Source organism: Canis aureus, chromosome 21 (assembly GCF_053574225.1).
Source record: "Canis aureus isolate CA01 chromosome 21, VMU_Caureus_v.1.0, whole genome shotgun sequence".
Lineage (NCBI taxonomy): Eukaryota > Metazoa > Chordata > Mammalia > Carnivora > Canidae > Canis > Canis aureus.
The window spans coordinates 23,830,756-23,849,770 of record NC_135631.1 but is presented as its reverse complement, the minus strand read 5'-3'; the positions used below and the strand labels follow the sequence as shown (position 1 = coordinate 23,849,770).

The window sequence follows — 19,015 nt, the reverse complement described above, 5'->3', positions numbered from 1 at the left end:
TTAGACCCATCTGGCTAATTTATATATGTCCTTTAAACTTAGATTTAGTAAGATCTCCTCTAGGAAGCTTTCCAAGACCCTATTCCCAGCACCTGCCCCACTCTGTGGACTTCTCAAAGCACTCCATAAACACCTCGAGCAGTACATGTTATACTGCTTTGTACTGATCCATTTACTTGTCTCTTTGCTCTCCAGATGGTTCAAATGTCTCAACAGCAAGGATTCTTATTTTAGTCATTTAAAAAATTTCCTAGCACTTCGCATTATACCTGGCACACAGTGGATAACTCATTAAGGGTTCACTGCAATACTGAATAAGCCAATGAAAGAGAGAGTGAGCTGAAAGGCACAGAGTAAATGATAGCCTGTCTAGCCTTATTATCCATTCATATTTCTGAAACACGGCAAATAGCTTTCTAATTCCTATTACTATGTTCAGGGTGTCTAGGTTAGGGGAAGCATTAATCTAGGCAGTGATTTTTGTTTGAAAAGTTATTCCGCTCGAACCTTGAGTTCATGGCATTCCTCCTACTTCTATTCCCAAAATTATTTTAGGTCGTGTATTTAGTCCATAATTTTCTAAAAATAAAATAACATTATTTCCTTCTTTGGGATGTCAGAATTTACCCCTTGTGACAACCAAAAACATCCTGGGAATAATCTCATTTGGCACCAAAACAAATGATCACATCACATCAGTGGCTCCCTCCCTAGGCGTCAGTTCCGTCCGTGTGACCAGGGCTTCTGGAGGCTTCCTGCTGTGTCTGGGTCCTTACCATCCTTGTATGCAGTGTGCCACTGCCCAGGCAGGGCCCAAGGTATGTGGTTCTCTGCCAGGAAACAGATGTAAACTCCTGTGACCTCCCTTTTCCTATAAAGCCAGCTTAGGTCTGTGATTTGTATAGATCACAGCCTTAAAGTAAGATTACTACCCCATTGCCAAAATACCCAGAAAAATAATAGTATCAAACATTATATCATCATTCAGATGATAAATCAGAAACACTGCTCTAATGTCATGCACATTACATCAAAAAAAAAAAAAAAAGTCTATAAGAGGTGAAGTGGTCTTCACAGAGTCCAGCCTCTAGCCTGAACTTCCTGTGCCCTTTGCCTGCAATGCTTCCCACACCCCATTCTTGCTTGACTGGCTCCTTTGTTCAGTCACGTTTCAGCTCAGAAGTGGTCTCCTCAGCTCTTCTTTGAACACCTTATCTACAGTAGTTTCTTCTCCCCAGTCCCTTTTAATCAAATCACCTTATTTGATGTCCTAATACTGATACCTGAAATTATTTTGTGTATTTAGTGGTTCAGTAGTGCATTTGTTTTGTTTTGTTTTTTGGTCTCTTTCCACTAGAGTTAAATTCTACCAGAGAGGGAACCTCATCTCATCTGTCTTGTTCACCCTGTATCCTCAGCAACAGGAGCTGTGCCTGGCATAATGTGCAAGCTTAATAAACATGTGCTGACTATGAATAAGAAGAAAGTGAGCAGTGAGTATTCGCTTAATAAATCCAAATCCAAAATAAATTTGCTGGCCTTTACTTGGGCTTTCTTTTGGGAGTGGGGATGAAGATGAGTTTGGTGGCCACAACGAATACTTCGAGATGGTAAGGTTGGCTCTGAGAGACTGTGTGTGGTATGGAAAGAGCCAGAGTCCTGTCCTGCTGTTTACAAGATGTATGAGAATTGGGACATGTCCCTTAATCTCTCTGAGCTTCAGTTTTGTCATCTGTATAGTAAATTGTTTCAGAGGATCAGTGTTAACAATTAAATGAGACAGTGATAGCACACAATAAATAAGTCAGTTCCTCCTCAGCCTGTCCCTTAAGGCTGTAAAAAAGAAGAGGCTGTCCAGTGGTTCTGGGAAAGTGGTCTAATGCTTTTTTCCATTCGAGCAGTCACCTTAGCAACCATGATGACTGTTCACAGAGATAACGTCTACCTGCTGTCTCAGGGAGGCTTAGCCTACAGGCCAATTTTAAAGTCCTGAGTACATTCTCAACACACTAAGCACAGGTCTACCTTGCAGGATTATTAGAGATTTATTCCTCTTCTCAACTTTGCATCAACTTATATTAAACTGGGGTGATGTTATTTCACAGATAAGCTTATAAATCTGTTTTAAAGAACTTTGGGTGCTGGTTCTGATGCAACATGTGCTACTTCTAGGCTCATTAAAACCAGAACCTTCAAAGGCATAAAAAAACTGTGGTCTCCAGGCCTGCCAGAGACACTTTTGGTGACATTATCCTTGACAGCTATTTGCCTATTTAAATACATTGAATTCTTCACGTTGAACTTATTCTGTCCACCCATTTGTTAATTCAACAAGCATTAATTGAGTGCCAACTGCATGTCCAGCCCTATGACTCAGAGTCAGCATATACTGGTACTTACTAAGCACCGTGCCTAACCCCTTCTGAGCATCAGGTCCTTCAATCTGCGTTTCACCGAGGTTCTCCCCACTGAACGCTGAAGCTGGAGAGTTCACATAAATTGTTTAAGTGGGCAATCAAGGGTGGGTCAGCACTCTGACCTAGGTCTTCCTGACATCAAACCCCACTCTGCTAGTCATGGTACTCTAGTAAGTGGTCCTGCAACATGTACGTGGTACTCTCCAAGGTGACAGATGCTTCCAGGAATTAAGAAGACACAAGGTTGGGCTGTGATCTTCCCCAGGACAGGAGTGCCATCTTACTCTTTAATGCATTTCCAACCCCCCAAACCATGCCAGCAGCATTTCCTGAACTGATGATGGGCATGTGGCTCCTGTTCTCAGGCATATAGTACAGCCAAATACACCACCTGGTATGAAAGACCTTATAATAACAACATAAGAAGACCAAGACACAAAAGTGTACAGGACACAAAAAGGTGTGAGTGATTACAACAATGGAATGGGTTTGACTTTATAATCAGGAAACAAAATGAGGAGACTGGACTAGCCCAGACATCACAGACTCAAATGCTTCTAGGGATCCAGTAGGTAATGTGAACAAATGAAATGAATCAGTTAGGCCAGGTGAAGACTGGTCAATTGGAAAGTGCGTGCCCTATCTAAGGAGCCAGAAGGCCAATGGCATGGGAAAATATGGATCTAGTATTGTCAGCATGTTTGAATTTTCAAAAGAAGCCGAAAATATGTTTTTTGATGTGAAACTTTCCAATTTTAAAATACTGGGCAGTAATTCATAAATCAAAAAAATACTTTATGAGCCAAACAAAATACTTCCTTAGGCTAGACTTGGCTAATGATCCATCAGTTTATAGTCTTTGGATCAGACTATATTTCATAATCTTTTTCACCACCAAAGACCCGAATATGCCCTCAGGGGGCTTCAGAATTGGAAACTCTTTGTCTAACAAATAGCATTTTTGAACATTTAATTAGTTTTCTTGTATGAATTAAATAATCAATAACTGAAAAATTAGGTCAGAAGGAGGGGAAAAATAGCTAACATAACTTGGCCCTGTTATAGTCAAATTTAAGATTTCCCATTACGATTTTTGAAATACCAAAAATAGTCCATAGACTTTTATTTCTATCTTCATAGATCCTCTTGGGATCTGAGCACCCCTATCAGAAATCACTGGACTAAATAAACTGAGCTCTAAGATCTGGTGGCAGTGATGCATAGTGGAAAAATGTAGGAATTTTGTTAGAACTGTACGGAATCCTAGCTCTTCAACTTACTAGTTGAGTGACCTTCAACAAATTATTCAGCTTCTTTTACTTGTTTGCGAAATGGAAATACGTTGTGATCCATGTTTCTTCCTCACCATCACCATCTAATTAAAAGAAGCACCCCAGTTCATGTTCTAATGATTAGAACAGTTCCACTTCCAAAATTAACAAAACAAAAGGCCCCTTATCATGACCAGGAGCCATGATGATATAAGCATACTCATGGAGAAGCATGTATTTATTATCTTCCATCATACCTTTCACCCAAGGAACTCTAAGTGCTTGATGACAGCCTTGAGATATAAAGGTGGAGAGCCAGAAATTCGGTGTTTATGGATCTTACCTAAAGCCATGGCCTGCCTTAGGTAAGCAGATGACAGAGGGTCTATTCCAAAGCATCTCATGTTAAGTGCCAAACAAAAAAACTGTATCTTTGTTCCCATCTCTAACATAATTCATTAATAAATGAACTCATCTGTATGGTACTTTACTATTCACAAAATTATTCAATGCACATTTATTATGTGCTTCTTACAAAGCACCCAGGGAGGCTGGTGAGGAACAAGTCAACCCCATTCTGTGAATCAGGGAACAGCTTCTAAGAAGTGAGAACTGTTTGTAGTCACCAAATTAGTAAGACATTGGAAGTAGCCCTTGTGATTTCAAATTCAGTTTTTCTCATATACTCTGGCCTGTAACAGGTCACAGCAAATGAGAAACACGGTTGCTTCAGGAGCCATATGTTAGTTAAGGGATCATTATTCTGTTTATCTGGAAATCTTGGGTGTATAAGAAATGGAACCTGTCTGGGATGGACACTAGATATGGCCACTTAGGGGTACTCTCTTGTCTCATTACCAAAAACTGTTAAGAAAAACTAAATTGTCATCTTAGATTATGTACTAGTTTGTTTCTAGGGTAGCAGAGAAGAATTTCATTGAATTTTTCCCAATTTACTCTGCTGCCCTACCCCCTCCTTGGGGAAGAGAAATCCTACAAACCACATGTCTCCTCCTCCACCCCCACATATCCTTTTTACTGAAGCTGTCTGGCTGAGGTATGACCACCTAACTCAAGGGCAGCTAATGAGTAGATGTGAATTAGCTGGGTTTTCTCTCGAGACTGTGATGAGGCAATACTGAATCCTGTAAAAGAAAATTGCTATAGCTGGGCTCCAAGTGGTGCCAGGGTACACCAGAATTATAGGGGAAGAGGAGGGACAGAGGTAAACACAGGAGGCTGCTTTGTCACGGGGAAAGGGAGGCAGGAAGGACAGAGAGACATAGGATGGAGCCCGAGAGTCTTAACCAGCTCCCATTTCTGTCTTCACCAGGCACAGAAATAGTTCCTTCAATTGGGTTCTGTGAAATGCCCCACATCCTCTCCATGCATCACTGTGCAATTTATCTGAACTAGTTTGTGGGTTTCTGCTCCTTACCAGCAGTCTCTAGTAGGAAGCCATAGTTACAATACAGAATAGCTGAAAGGCTAGAAGGCTGTGAAAAAGAAACTAAATTTCTTTCTTTTAGATTGCACAAAGAGGGAGAGAATGAATGAATGAACAAATGAAGCTTCCAAGTTGAACAGGCCCCCAAATATGCCAAATTTATTTCTATTATGTTCATACTCTTTTTAGAACCAGAATGAATGTTGGCGAAGCTCTCTTCTTACAGAATAAAACACAATGCCAACCAAGGACTTAACTAGTGATTATAGCAGTTTCCCCTTGTGAATGAACCATGGCTCAAAGTCCCCTTGTAATGAACAGAGATTACTATTCTGATGTCCATTCTTTACCCTCCCCCAGTCTACTTCCAGCTGCTAAGCTTTGTGCAGGTTGCTGGTTTGAGTGGGTTACCATCTGTGACATCTTCCAACTTGCTACAAAGAACTAAAACTAGTTACTTTCTACTCTGCCTCCCATAGCACATAACAGTCGTCTCCACATGGTTCACACTGGTATAGTGTAATTCTCTGCTCATGAGTTCCATTTCTCAACTGTGATGCAAGTGCCTTGAGAGCAGGTCCATGGCTTGTTCTTTATTTCTACTGTGCCTTGCACAGTGTTTGGCACACTTGCAGGTGGAATAAACCAATCAATGCCCATTAGTTGTGCCTCATGGGGGGATTCCTGGAGACAATAATCAAAATTTTAACCTTTTCTGTAACAGATCAACTGAGGTCACAAGTATGCACACAAATTGGTTTAACCATTTCAACTGAGTGAGCCTATTATTTTAAAAAAGCCTACGGGTAAAAAAAGGGGGGGGGGCAATATCATGTCAGGATTTAAATATCTGCCAGTTAAAAGGTGTATTTCAAAACACTGCCTGGTATTGGATATAGGAAAGAGGCTGAAAACCTCAAACTTATTAGATACAACTATCATCTTTGGTGAGCTTCAACCGCACAATAAATTCAATACTGAGAAGTCAAAGTAGCCATTTAACTGAAATGACCAAATGAAAAAAGCAGCACACCCAGCAGTCTGGCTGAAGTGGTTAAATGCCAGGTACAGAGCTGGATGACGGTTCCTAGAAACACAGCTTCCAGGTCAAGCAGACACCGGTCGATGGGAACACAGCTTTGTCCCTGAACTATTACCTATGATGCAGTGAAGAAGGTCTCCTCTTTAATGGCTGCGTCTCCCCCCCGGAAAAGCTGAGGAAGGGGGCTAGAAAGCCATTAACAACTGTGATGTGATGCCAGAAGTGTTCTGTTGAAGGTTATGGTGTCACTTATTCACTGTATTCTCATTTCAAATAAGGAGAGCAAAAGCTTAAGGAGCTAAATTGCCATCAAGGTGCTACTTTTGTTAATGGAGACTCAATAAAATGCCGTGCTGACCGAGAAGGATGGGTGTCTGAGGCTACATGATACATGAGGTGCCTCCTGTCACTCCTGCCACTATATCCAAGTTTTCCAAATCCTACGGAAGGAGTGGCTTACTTTATCTAGTAATTGATGGAGAGGCTGGAACAAAGGCTTATCTGGGTCCATTGGAGGCAATTCCTTCCTAATCTGCTTACTGCAAAGGAGAGCAACAGTGCAAGGAAGGCCCATCCTGCCTGAACCAAGTGATCCAAGAAAGCAAAAGAGAAGAGAGAAAGCTATGGCCATGCTGTCTTTTCAGTGCAGTGATTGTTAACATATTAACCCTGCACAGCAGAGAAGATAAGCCAAGTAACTGCCAGACTCTCACCAATCAGACAAGTTACCCTTCTTCCCAAGGGAAGGCGTGAGTAAAGACTAAGAGAGGCATAAGCATGCCCTCGAGAGGAAGAGTTGGCAGAAATTTCTTATTCTGAGGATATATGGGGGTGGGGGAAATAAGTTTTTTCCCTAAAGAGATTCCCAGGCTGACAGTGTGAAGATGTTATCATAATGTGAAATACACTGGAAGCATTTGAGACACCAGCATACCAAAGAGAAACATCATGCACAAGGCTACATAAGTCCCATGACCTCGAGGCCCTGTGTGTCCACAGATCCCACTTTGGAGAGGAAAAACAAATCCTATCTCCTGTTTTGGGTTCACAACAAAGCCCAGGAGAAAGTGAAGGCTATGAGCAGAGGCACAGGGGCAAGGCAGATCACCTCATGGGTGGAGACACATGCAGAAGGGACTTCCTCTCCAAATCAACCTTTCCTCTCAACAGCACAGCTCCCCACAGTGGTCTCCTAAGACAAGGACCCTGGAGTTTTACAGCCATAGAGGGATAGAGCCAGAGGAACCTCAGGGGCTACACGAGACTCAGGCCTCTCCTTTTATAAATGTTCGAACTCAAGCCCAGTGAGGCTCAATGACTTGTCCCAGTTTACATGAGGAAGTAGTGGCCGAGGGAGGCGTGGAAGCCAGGGTTCCCAATTTAGCTCCAGCTTTCTCCTTTATTCCTCAAATACAGCCATTCACTCTATCCTCTCCATCTCCCTGGCCTAGCCCATGTGGCCCGCTGCTCCTGTTCTGATCCAGGTCTAGAACTTCAAGATCTTTCACCTGTATCACTGCAACGATGTTTGGGCCAAGACTCTCCTCTCCATCTGAAATCACTTCATACACTGCCCCAGCTGCAATCCCCTGCTCTGCTGGGGTGGGGTGCATGGTTTTGCCATTGCTCTTTTCCCTTTGCTGGCATATTCCACATAGGAGCTACTCTTTAGCCTTGGTCTTAGAATGGAGAAGGGAGCAGAGCAGAGCTAAGGCTTTTCCACAATGGTTATGCAGTAAGTGAGAGGAAGAAACATCTGTCGTTTTGCAGCCATTGAGATTCCAGGGGCATGTGCATTCCCCAAGCACTTAACAACACTGCCTCGCACCAAGAAGTCACTCTACAGACATTTTTTGTTAAATGTGTAAATACATCATCTCACTAATCCTCACAGTAACCTTACTTTAGACACTACCAGCATCTCCATCTTGCAGATGAGAAAACCAAGGTCTAGGGAATTTAAATAGTAGGACTAAGGTTCTAGAGCCACTGGTTATAAGGCTGGAATTTAGATCCAGAACCTCTGATCCCAAAGCCTGGTTCTGAGAACTCTGAAAACTGCGAGAGTTGGAAACACATGTTTGGTTTTTAATGATGTATTATCTCACTGTTGTCTTATTTCTTCATATATTACAATCTTGACTATTTTCCATCATTTCCTCTTGGTTGTAAAGCAAATGGCATCCTACCACAAGCCTAATCACCTGAGTAAGGCTTGGGAAAGTCTTGTTTACTGACTGATGTTAGCTAATTCGGGGCTAGAGCTCGCCTTTCTTACTTCTAGTCCTCTGGGAGCTAGAAATCTGGCTTGCTAACTCCACACCGGACTCAGACCTCCAGCAGCAACATCTTCATTGTAAACAATCTTCAGGTCTGATGGAGATATACCCTTTGAAGGAGGAGATCACTTCCTTCTTCCCAGATGCCAGCCCTATCACTCAAAGGCAGGAAGGAAGAGAAATGCCTTCAAGAAAGATTGTTTTAAAAGAAGGAAGAGGAAACAGCCAGGCCTCAGCTAGAAAAGGAGTCAGAACAAAAAGTCTGTTTATTTGGGGAAATATCTTGCAATGATACATCTGAGTTTGTCCCTGCTTTTCCAGACCATAGCTTGCACTAAGGCCAGCTCAGATAGGCTGCTATTCTCCAATCCCATCATGCACACAAGGCACACAAATCTGCAGCCAGATGGGCGGCTGGGGTGGTGAAGGCAACTCTGCAAGCTATTACTCACCAAGAACAGGCAAAGGGCACTGCCCAAATCTCTCCAAGGGCTCTCCTACCACAGTCCTGAGAGCAGTTTACTCCTTCCCAAGCTCTCCCTGACCTCGGAAGGCCCAAACACAGCAGACAGGGCAAGTGTGCAGCTTTAAATGAAAACAGCAAAGAAACTAGCCTTGAATAATCAGGGTAAAACCCCTCGTTAGAGCAGATGTCCACAGGAGAAATTTCATTTATTTAGTATTTATTTACTAAATACTTTAAAATGTTTATGTATGTATTTATTTCAGCGCAAGCCTACCATGGTGATTTGAGAAAGCAGTAGAGAGGTGGCTGCACAGATGGCTCTGGTTCAAACCCTAGCTCTCTTCCACTTACTGGCTGTGTGACCTGGGGCATATTATTCAATCTTTCCATGTTTAATTTTCTTCATCTGGAAAACAGAAATGGTAAGAGCCTCTGCCCTTAAAGGGCTATTGTAAGAATTAAATGAAATCATGACATGTAACACCCTTAGGACAGTGCCTGGCACATAGTAAGCCTTCAATCAGTGTCAGCTATTATGGCCATGATCATTATTATCTAAGCAATGGCCAAGGCTCTTAAGTCCTGGTCAGTCCTGGTCATTTTCCAAGTCTGGAACAGGGCAAAATATTGCTCATGTATACCATTAGCAATGCGTTACTGAGAGAAAGAAAAATCAAGCACAGATGTTGCTGTTCTGCAGTTCATAGGTTCTTGGTGTGACACAACATTCAGCCTACTTACAAAACAGAGAAGAAAGTGCTAAGTCCAGAGATGGACCATAAAAACCAGAGAGAGGGTCAAGAACGATTCATGGAAGAAGAGGGAACGGAATCAGGCCCTGAAGGAAAGGTAGGAGTGGTATAGGTTAAAAAGCAGACAGATAGCTGAGTCTCAGTAATAGCAGAGTGCTAGAGGGACAGCCAGAGAAACTGCCGCTCAAGAGGCAGCATGGTCACTGGCCCCGAGTGTGGCACTAGATCCGGAATAGGAGTGTGTCCATGAGGCTTGTAAGGAGGCTGACTTCCTGTGCTCTTTATTTACCTGAGCATTCTTTTTCTTTTTTAAATAGGATTGTATTATTGTGTTTTTGGTTTTTTGGGGTTTTTTTTGTTTGTTTTATTATTATTATTATTTTTTATTCATAGAGACACACAGAGAGAGAGGCAGAGACACAGGCAGAGAGAGAAGCAGGCTCCACGCAGAGAGCCTGACGTGGGACTCGATCCAGGGTCTCTAGGATCACGCCCTGGGCTGCAGGCGGCGCTAAACCGCTGCGCCACCGGGATTGCCCTACCTGAGCATTCTTATAAGAACTTCTTCTCTACTAACTTCTCCTTACCTCTCCGTCATACACCTGAAAGATTACCACTAACACCAAGCCTGAAGGTTCAGGGCAACGTTCACGTACATGCCAAGTGCTTAGTACTTACTAGGCACTTAGTGAGGATTCAGTAAGTGGATTCTATTATCATGTTACTAAGTACTATTCTGACATAGATCCAACGTTTGTAATTTGATTCAGTTAAGAAAGAACTAAAGGACCTAACGCATTAGCAGGAAGGCATGATTCTCTAGGTAACTACTTCCTCTAGGTACTACCATCGGTCTGGGCCATCAAGCTGGCCCCAGAACTGCTCCAGAAGTATGTAACAGATCCTCCCCCTAGCTACACTGCTTCCCCGCAATCTGAAGATATTAGCAGCAGCACGTTAGGCTCTTGAAATAGTGCTCTTCACCAACAAACAATCCCCCTGTCCTTCTTTTGAGTGAAAAACTAGATTTTACTTATTTGGTAAGGACCGTCATTGCTGCAGGATTCATGCTACAAGTGTCAATGCAACTTACAGCAAGTAGAAATGTCACTGCCTTACCGGTCAGCTTCTATTGAGCAAGAAACAAGTGCTTATGTAGGTCAGAGCATAAGCAAGACGGCCCCTTTGATAAGGTATGGGAAGAAGGAGAAGGATGTTGGAAGTACTGAGACCACAGAAAGGCTGAGTGGCCGGGGGCAGAAAGATAGCAGAGTATGAGTCTCTGAAAGGATCCCTAATTGCCTGCAGTGTCAACACACAGTACTTAAGACAGGAGGGTTAGTTCCTCTAAATCAATTTGGTAGCTGCAGAGGATGCAGCTTGCTCATTCCAAACAGCATTAAGGTTAGATCTGGTTGGAGAAATGACAGCGTTACTCATTTATTTAAACACGGGCAAGTTCAGAGAAACAAAACAAAACTGAATATAATGAAGAGAAGACTTTCCTATCATTAAGAGGTAGCCCTGGGTAAGTGAACTGTTCCTAGATACTTTAATATTTGTTGGTTCTAAGCAAAAAGTATGATGCATAAGCATTATTTTCATAGTCATTTGGGAAGCCTATGGCTTGGGCAGAGTGTTCTTTTGGCCAAGGTTTGAGGATGAATGAAAGGGCCAAGGCTTATGATTTTAACACTGCCCGAATGGTCTGTCAAGCCTTATGGGTATAGGGCTCCACAGCAACCTTGAAGAAAAGGATTTAAGTTCCTTTACCAGCTGTCCTTGAGCAGATCAGGCTCTCAAAGTCAGATACAAGCTTTTTTCTCTTCCACGTCTTTTCAATGAGCATATACATTTGCTCATTTCATCTCCACTTGCTCCTCCCACTCTGAATCCTATGACCCTGTCGCTATCCTCATTCTGCAGTTTTGTGGACCACAACAGCAGACCCACAAATAACAGCTGAAGGGACATGACCTGACAAGCTGACAGACTCAGATTGCTCTTAAGTGAATGTAATGGTTTCCTATTCCAAGACACGGTTCCCTCCACAACTCAGAAGATGGATTTTGCAGAGCTATTTATCCATTCAAATAATGAACTGTGTGCCTGTGATATTCTAGGTACTGAGAATATAGTGGTGAAAAAGGCAAAGCTTTTACCCTCATGACACTTATTTTCTCGTGGGGAAGAAAGAAAATATGTTAAATACATAGTATATTTTCATGTAGTAACAAGTATATGCAGAAAATCAAAGCAGGGTAAGAAATGGAGAGCTAAAGAGGTGATATTTTGGCAGAGGCCTACAGAATGTGAGAGAGTGAGCCATGTGTGAAGGTCTGGGTATGAATCTGCGGGCAGAAGGGAACACAAGCACAGAGGCCATGAAGTCAGAAGGAACACCATGCCTGTTTAAAGAACAGTAAGAATGCAGTGAGCTAAAGTGAGAAATGGGGTGAGTGACAGACATGGGGAGGATGGAGAGGCAAGTGGGAGCCATATCTTGTGTGACTTTATCAGCTCCTTTTCCCCGTTACTCTGATGCAAATTCCAGACAGGACAACTCATACTGGAGCATTCTGAATGTACAAATTACATGATCTTTATACCTAAAAGATCATTCTAGGGTCTATGTGAAGAATGCAACAGGGGAGGAGGAGGAAGAGTGAATAAGGGTGGTGATAAGGGGAAAGCAGAAGGATTCCTGGTGAGAAAGTTTATGATTGGACCAGGATGGTGGGGTGGTAGTGAGAAGTCCTTGGATTTGATGTATACTTGAGGGCAAATCTGACAGGATTTGCTGATTAACTGGACAAGAAGTGTGAAGAAAAGAGAGATATTGGATATTATTCTTAGGTTACTGCTTGAGACATGATGATGCCATTTACTGAGAAGGAGAAAGTCAAGGGCTGAAGCACACCTGAGAGAGAAGAGAGGACAAGTATTATGTTTTGAACCAAAGCAGCTGTGAAAGCACAGAATGTAAACAAGAAAGCCTTACTTCAAATGGGGCTGACTCCTGCCTCTTCCAGCTATAGCTGGGAGACCCTGGACAAGTCACTCTTTCTCATCCAATCTGCTCAATAGGTAACAGGAGGATAGCAAAACCATCTCTCAGGCTAGTCAGAATAAGGAAATGAGATGTCTGTGTGCACCCTGTAAATTGTAAAGGTGCTTAATCAAGGTCAACTTTCTTATTGCCTTTATTACTTCTGGTAAATGTTTATTCATTTATCTTAAAAAAATCTGGTATTTAAGTGAATATATGAACCTTAAGTTGTAATACAATTATGTCTTAACAAATACCATTATAAAAACACTCTATCATCCAATCCTGTTTCATTTGTTTGGTTCTTTATACTTCTGAAGGGCACAGAGCATTGTTTCCATTTCTTGTTTGCCTTTCTTACATACTATCATTCATATATATATTATCTCGCCCACTCCTTAATACAAACAGAGTGAGTGCGAGGAAAGTTAGAGACAGAGAATTCCACTGAAGGCCTGACACCTTGGTCTCACTGCCTACTTCTCTTGACCTTTTATTTTTCTTTAAAGATTTATTTATTTATTTTGAGAGAGAGGGAGAGAGACAGCAGGAGAGAGAATCCCAAACAGACTCTGTGCTGAGCATGGAGCCTGACACAGGCTCTCACGACCCTGAGATCATCATGATCTGAGTTGAAACCAAGAGTCGAATGCTTAATTGATTGTATCACCCAGATGCCAGCCTCTCTCTTGGCCTTTAAATGAAAATACTGTGATCCTGGTATAGAATCCATTTAGTGTTAGTGCTTGGTCATATCAAGGAAATTTCTGAAATAGAATGCTGAGCAATTCCATAATTATTATTGAAAAAAACTGTAACTACTCCAGATACAGCACTTAACAGTTTGTAAAATACTCTTATTTTTTTTGTTCCTCCCAATCTGTGATAAGCACCTGATTGCTACTGGATGTAAGAAGCACTATCATGTGACAAGAGGACAGGCCTGATTTCTGTCAGTGTATAAACAAAAAATGACCTTGTTCTGCATTGTTTTATATTTAGTAATGCTCCTTGTCATTATCTGATTCATTCCTTCATTCAACCAATATTTAAGGGTTCACTTTGTACTAGGCAATGTGCTGGGTGCTTGGTATAATTTGTACAATTTTTTGTTGTTAAATAGTGGAAGGAATTACACTAAGATGAAAAGAACAAAAACCTTATTTACGACGGATATCTTATTTTTAATGAAATTATAGACATCCAAGTTGTTTTCTTCATGTCAATTTAAAAATATGTCCTAGTGGCCATTTCTAGGCTTCTTTTTCCCAAAAATGTGTATCAGCTTCAATTATTTGTACCCCTGATAACCACACTTCCAATTGTACTGGAAACAAATTACATCAATAGTAACAGTCCAAAAATCCCAGTAATTTGAAGTGAAGTACAATAAGGGAGAGAGTTCAGCCTGAGAGGTGTGGACTCCTAATATATTGTATTATCTCTCTTCTACCCTCTTTCTGGGTGGCAAATCGTATCAGGTCTCAGCATAGAGTGGAGAATGAGCTACATTGCTCCAGTTGAAGAATGCTGGTGTTTCAGTACATTTATGTGACAGGAATTAAAAAAACCTTATAATAAATAAGTTTGGGAAAACAGAGGCAGGTCTCATCATCACAGGGCTTCTCAAACTCTCCATTATACCATGGTACTTGTACCATGGCAACTCCAAGAGGTGGGTCAGTCAGCAGCATGTGCCACACTACTGGACAATGGAATCCTGGTTTATAAGAATAAGTCAACAATTCAAATAATTAGCATTCAGTCTAATATACCTGGGAAGCCTTGCATTGGGGGATTTCCATTTATAAGCGCATATAGCATGTTTGTTTGTTTGTTTGTTTTTTTAAGTAAGCTGCTGATTCTTTAAGCTTGCAGAGAGCTGAGAAGACAGAACAGATGTATGCCCCTGAAATGTGGAGGAGAGACCAATCACTATGTGTAAACAAGGACTGTTTTTGGTTTTGACTTCTATAGCTCCAGCAGCTAGCACTGCCTGGTACATGGCTGACACTCAGTAAGATTGGTTAAATAAATGATAAAGGGATGAAACCTGCAGAAAGGAAAGGAGGTTATGTTGATTTCAGTTTGAGTGGCCACACTTTTTCTGTCTTCAATGATTTCAATTTCCATATCCAGACTTCAAGACAGTGCTTAATTTATTTTCTTAGAACAAAAGACTGAGAATTATTCCAACAGCCTTTTGCATCATGACCCTGTACTAATCTAATAAGAGAAAGGTTACACTGCTCTTTGTTGATGAACAGCACTTTAATGAGATCTCCTTGAAATAATCCCACTTCCATTATGCAGGCAAAATTACATTTTCCAGTATAATTATTGTGTCAATCGAACTCCCAAATTTTGATATTAATTGTTTCACTTGCAAAGGCAACATCAACTTATTAGAGTTTGTTAAAACTCTGGAAAATTGAAGGGAAGCTCATAGTTTTAAGTAGTGATTATCAACCAATACTTCTCTTTTATTCTATCTTCTGCATATTTTCCTCCCAGCCAGGACTAGGCAAGCAAATTTTATTTCTCATAATTGGTTTTAAGAGAGAAACCAATGGGTTTCTTTAAAATTGTTTTTATTTTTTTAAAGATTTTATTTATTTATTCATGAGAGACACAGAGAGAGAGAGGCAGAGACACAGGCAGAGGAAGAAGCAGGCTCCATGCAGGGAGCCCAATACAGGACTCGATCCTGGGACTCCAGGATCATGCCTTGGGCCGAAGGCAGGCGCTCAAATGCTGGGCCACACAGGCATCCCTAAAATGTGTTTTTAAATTATATACCACTTACATTTCTCAATCCTTACTTGAGACTCTAGAATTATAAACCTCTTCTAGGACATGAAACTTGATTGTTTTGTTGAAAACTGTATTTCTAGCATCAAAGACAATACCTGGAATGAAGAAGGTGCTCTGTAATACTGCTGGATAAATGCTATGTTTCTCTTCCCAGAGACTTCTCACTTTTGTTGTTGTTGTTGTTGTTGTTTAATCTCTACACCCAACATGAGGCTAGAACTCACACCCCTGAGATCAAGAGTCACATGCCTTCCTGATTGAGTCAGCCAGACACCCCCAAGACGTACCATTTTAAAGTAAAAATCTGTCCCTCTCTCCCTGACTCTCTTTCTCCCTCTCTACTCATCCCCATCTCTCTCTCTCCATCTCTCTCTCTTCGTGCTAGGCTCTGTAAGGATTAAATGAGATGGATAATCCATGTGGAATGCTTAGCTTACTTTCAATATTACAATCTCTGAGGACTTATAGACTAACACCCACGATGATCAAGTACCTCAACAAGTGCATCATCTCTACACATCTTCCTTTTACACTCTAATAAGCCAGTTCCCCTCATTCCATTCACAGAAGCAGGAACTCAAAACAAGTATGCTTTGTGGGCCCTGTCTTCTCCCCAAGCACAGAATTCTTCCCGCAGAGTTTAGATAGCATTTCCAGACTGTTTCTGGTTGGGTGATATAATTTAGGCTAGTCCTTCATCTAACTCCCTGCACTTCTCTTTACAACCTATGTAACATTCTTCTTTCCTCACCTGGTTCCTGAAAGAGTCTTGGTTGACTGGGGACTTGACCCTTCATTTCAGTTTATCAAAAATTCCTAACCAGAGGGGATGAGTGCTGAATTCTAAGGGCATGCTGGGCTGGAGCATCTGTGCCTGGCCTTTTCATCTATGCAGCTTGCTGGTAATTGCTAAGTTTTCCCTCCTGAAACAATTATCCCCCCATTTCTCTCCCTGCCCCCACCCCACCCCCCAGTTAATTATCAGTTCTGGAATTAAACATGCTCGCCTCTCCTGCCGTTGCCATGACAACAGTTGGCCTGCACCTGCCACTGGGTGAACAGTGGCTCTTTTAGAAGAGGCGATGGCAGTTGCTGGCTCCCCAAAAGCCAGGGAGTAAACTCATGTTTACCTGTCTGGGGAAAGAAGTTCTGGTTCATTCCACCTTACGCATTTTCCTGGCAAGCTCCACCTCAACTTCTGTCTCAGGCAAATTGCTTGTTGTCATTCAACAAAGAAAATAAAAGAATTTCCTGATAAAAATGCCAAATCCCTGTTGGCTTGTCACTTATTCCCAGCTAAGATGTTGGAAGATACGAATCTTGCATCTCTTGAGAAAGGTAGTATAATGCAGCGGTTGAAAGCACAGAATTTTAAGCCTGAGAGATCTGGGTTCTAATCCTGATGGACTCACTTTCTGACTGTGCAACTATGGCTTAATCACATAACTTCTTATAATATCGATTTCCTCATCTGTAAAAAGAATAGGATAACTAGAGCTCACAGAGTGGTTCTGAATAATACATGTAGGTCTAGCTCCTATTTATAATGTTCAGCATAGAAGCAGGTATCACTACTGCATCTGAACAGTTGTTAGCCCTGGACAACTGTAAGAGTCAGGGCAAAGCTGGCAGCTCGGTCAGCTTTCAGTGGTCCTCATCTGAGTGGCAGTACCTGTGCAGGTGGCGTGCAACAGCATGCTGGCCCATAGCATGTAGACCAGGAAGTGTCGAGAAGCCAGGAACAGCTGAGAAATGCTCTTCTCCCCACCTTCCCTGCAACTCTCGCAGCTCCTCCTTTTCTGGGCTGTGTTCTTCATACTCAATCTCACTTTCCTTTAAATAGAATTGATGGAACCAGGGGGGGAAGGAGACACGTACTCACCAAGGAAACAAAATGCTTTTCTGTTTCCAACCACACTGCAACCTACGGGGAACAATTGGTGTGGTGCTATGGAGTGGGGGGAACGAGGCATATATATATAAAAGAGCTTTTTTTCCCTGAAACCCCTGTTTGTGGATAAAGAAATATTTCTTTTATGAACATACAACCACTCATAGTTAGATCCTAGGTCCAAACAGGCACAGGCACATACATGAATACTGGTCCTTGGCAAAGACCTCACTATTTAGGGTACCCAAGTTTTACCTCAGTCTTTGATCTCTCTTAATGTTCTGAAGCTACCTCCCTGGAGCTCTAGTTTTAAGAGACCTACATGCATTGACTCTAAACTTCACACCATCTTTAAAAGAGAAAAGAAAAGAAACACAGAAACACACCAGCTTCTGCTCCTGGCATCTGTTACAGAAGCCTGCTGTGGGTTTCTGGGTACAGAGGCAAATGCAGTTCAGCTACATGGAGCTACAAAAAGGGGGAAGGATGGGAAAATGGAATTATTGACCTCTTGCCTGCCTCTCACTGGGAGGAAGTGAGAAGATGCTAGAGACTAGCAGGTTTCTCCTAAAATGAAAAAGACACCACTAACAACAATTTTGCTGTGTCTGCCACAGTTGAGAGGGCATAAGCAATGACATCAAATTTAGTTATTCTTAAAACACAGACTGGAGTTTTGTGACTTCCTAAAACTAATTCTGTTTAGAGCCAGTCCAGAATGGCTATGAAGACAAACAAGAAAGAAGAGAACTAGGCTCCAGTCAGACTCTTTAGCACCACATCTAATTCAGGGACAAATGCAACATCGATGTAATTCCTAGATTAGCTTTTAAAAAATACCTTTGGTCTTAAATCTATCTGGAAAATGTTGGGGCTTTAGTATTCCTGTTCTCTATTAATTTGGAAGGAACTAGATAACTACTTGCCAAACCTAACTTTAAGTTTGAAGAAGGCAGAAGCTGTCAAAATAGGGGTATAAGATACAAATCAAACAAACAATTTTCTTCTTCAGCTACTTTAGCTCAGTTGCTTGTTTTTCATCTAAAAAAAGAAAGCCAAAAGGAGAACACTTTCAATGCTTCATAGCATACTTATCCTTTAAGTATAACAGGATGTGCTATTTTGATGGGGAAACTAAGGCACAAGAAAGCAAATAATTTACCTACCACAATCATGAGATGTGGCCACAGGAAGAGCCCTGTAAGATTCAGGATTCTGTCCACTTCTTCTACAGAAAGGACAAAGGGGTAGTACAAACCTTTTTTTTTTTTTTTATTTTTATTTTTTTAGTACAAACCTTTTGGCACCTCAGCACAGCACCTGAGACCCTCTACACGGTGGTCAGTCCCATCTCCTGCCATAGCCCAGGCATGCAGTGGCTCACCATTCCCCACACAGCACAAATGTGTGGGGGCATGCTGGTCTCACTGCATGGGTGCCCTTCTGCCTAGAAAAGCCTCTCCGTTTTCCACACTCTGCAAGATCCAGCACAAATGCCTTATCTTTCCTGATTCTCTATTCTGTGTTGGTTGTACCCTACTCTACATCCAACATACTCATTACAGAGCACTGCTATGGTTAAGAGTC

The 19,015-nt window shown here is 41.8% G+C and overlaps 1 protein-coding gene across 2 annotated transcripts in view; it reads right to left on the bottom strand.

Annotated features, from left to right (window-relative positions):
* Positions 1 to 19,015, bottom strand: part of TRIM44 (tripartite motif containing 44) — a 109,018-nt gene that overhangs the window by 27,104 nt on the left and 62,899 nt on the right. Inside the window, exon 5 of one of the 2 annotated variants that reach the window (XM_077863612.1) lies at positions 18,276 to 18,469. The exons of the other annotated variant lie outside the window; for it this stretch is intronic. Within the exon in view, the coding sequence (XP_077719738.1) occupies positions 18,466 to 18,469 (4 nt within the window). The 3' untranslated portion in view covers positions 18,276 to 18,465. Of the gene's footprint in view, positions 1 to 18,275; positions 18,470 to 19,015 lie in introns of those variants that run through there. 2 annotated transcript variants of the gene reach the window in all.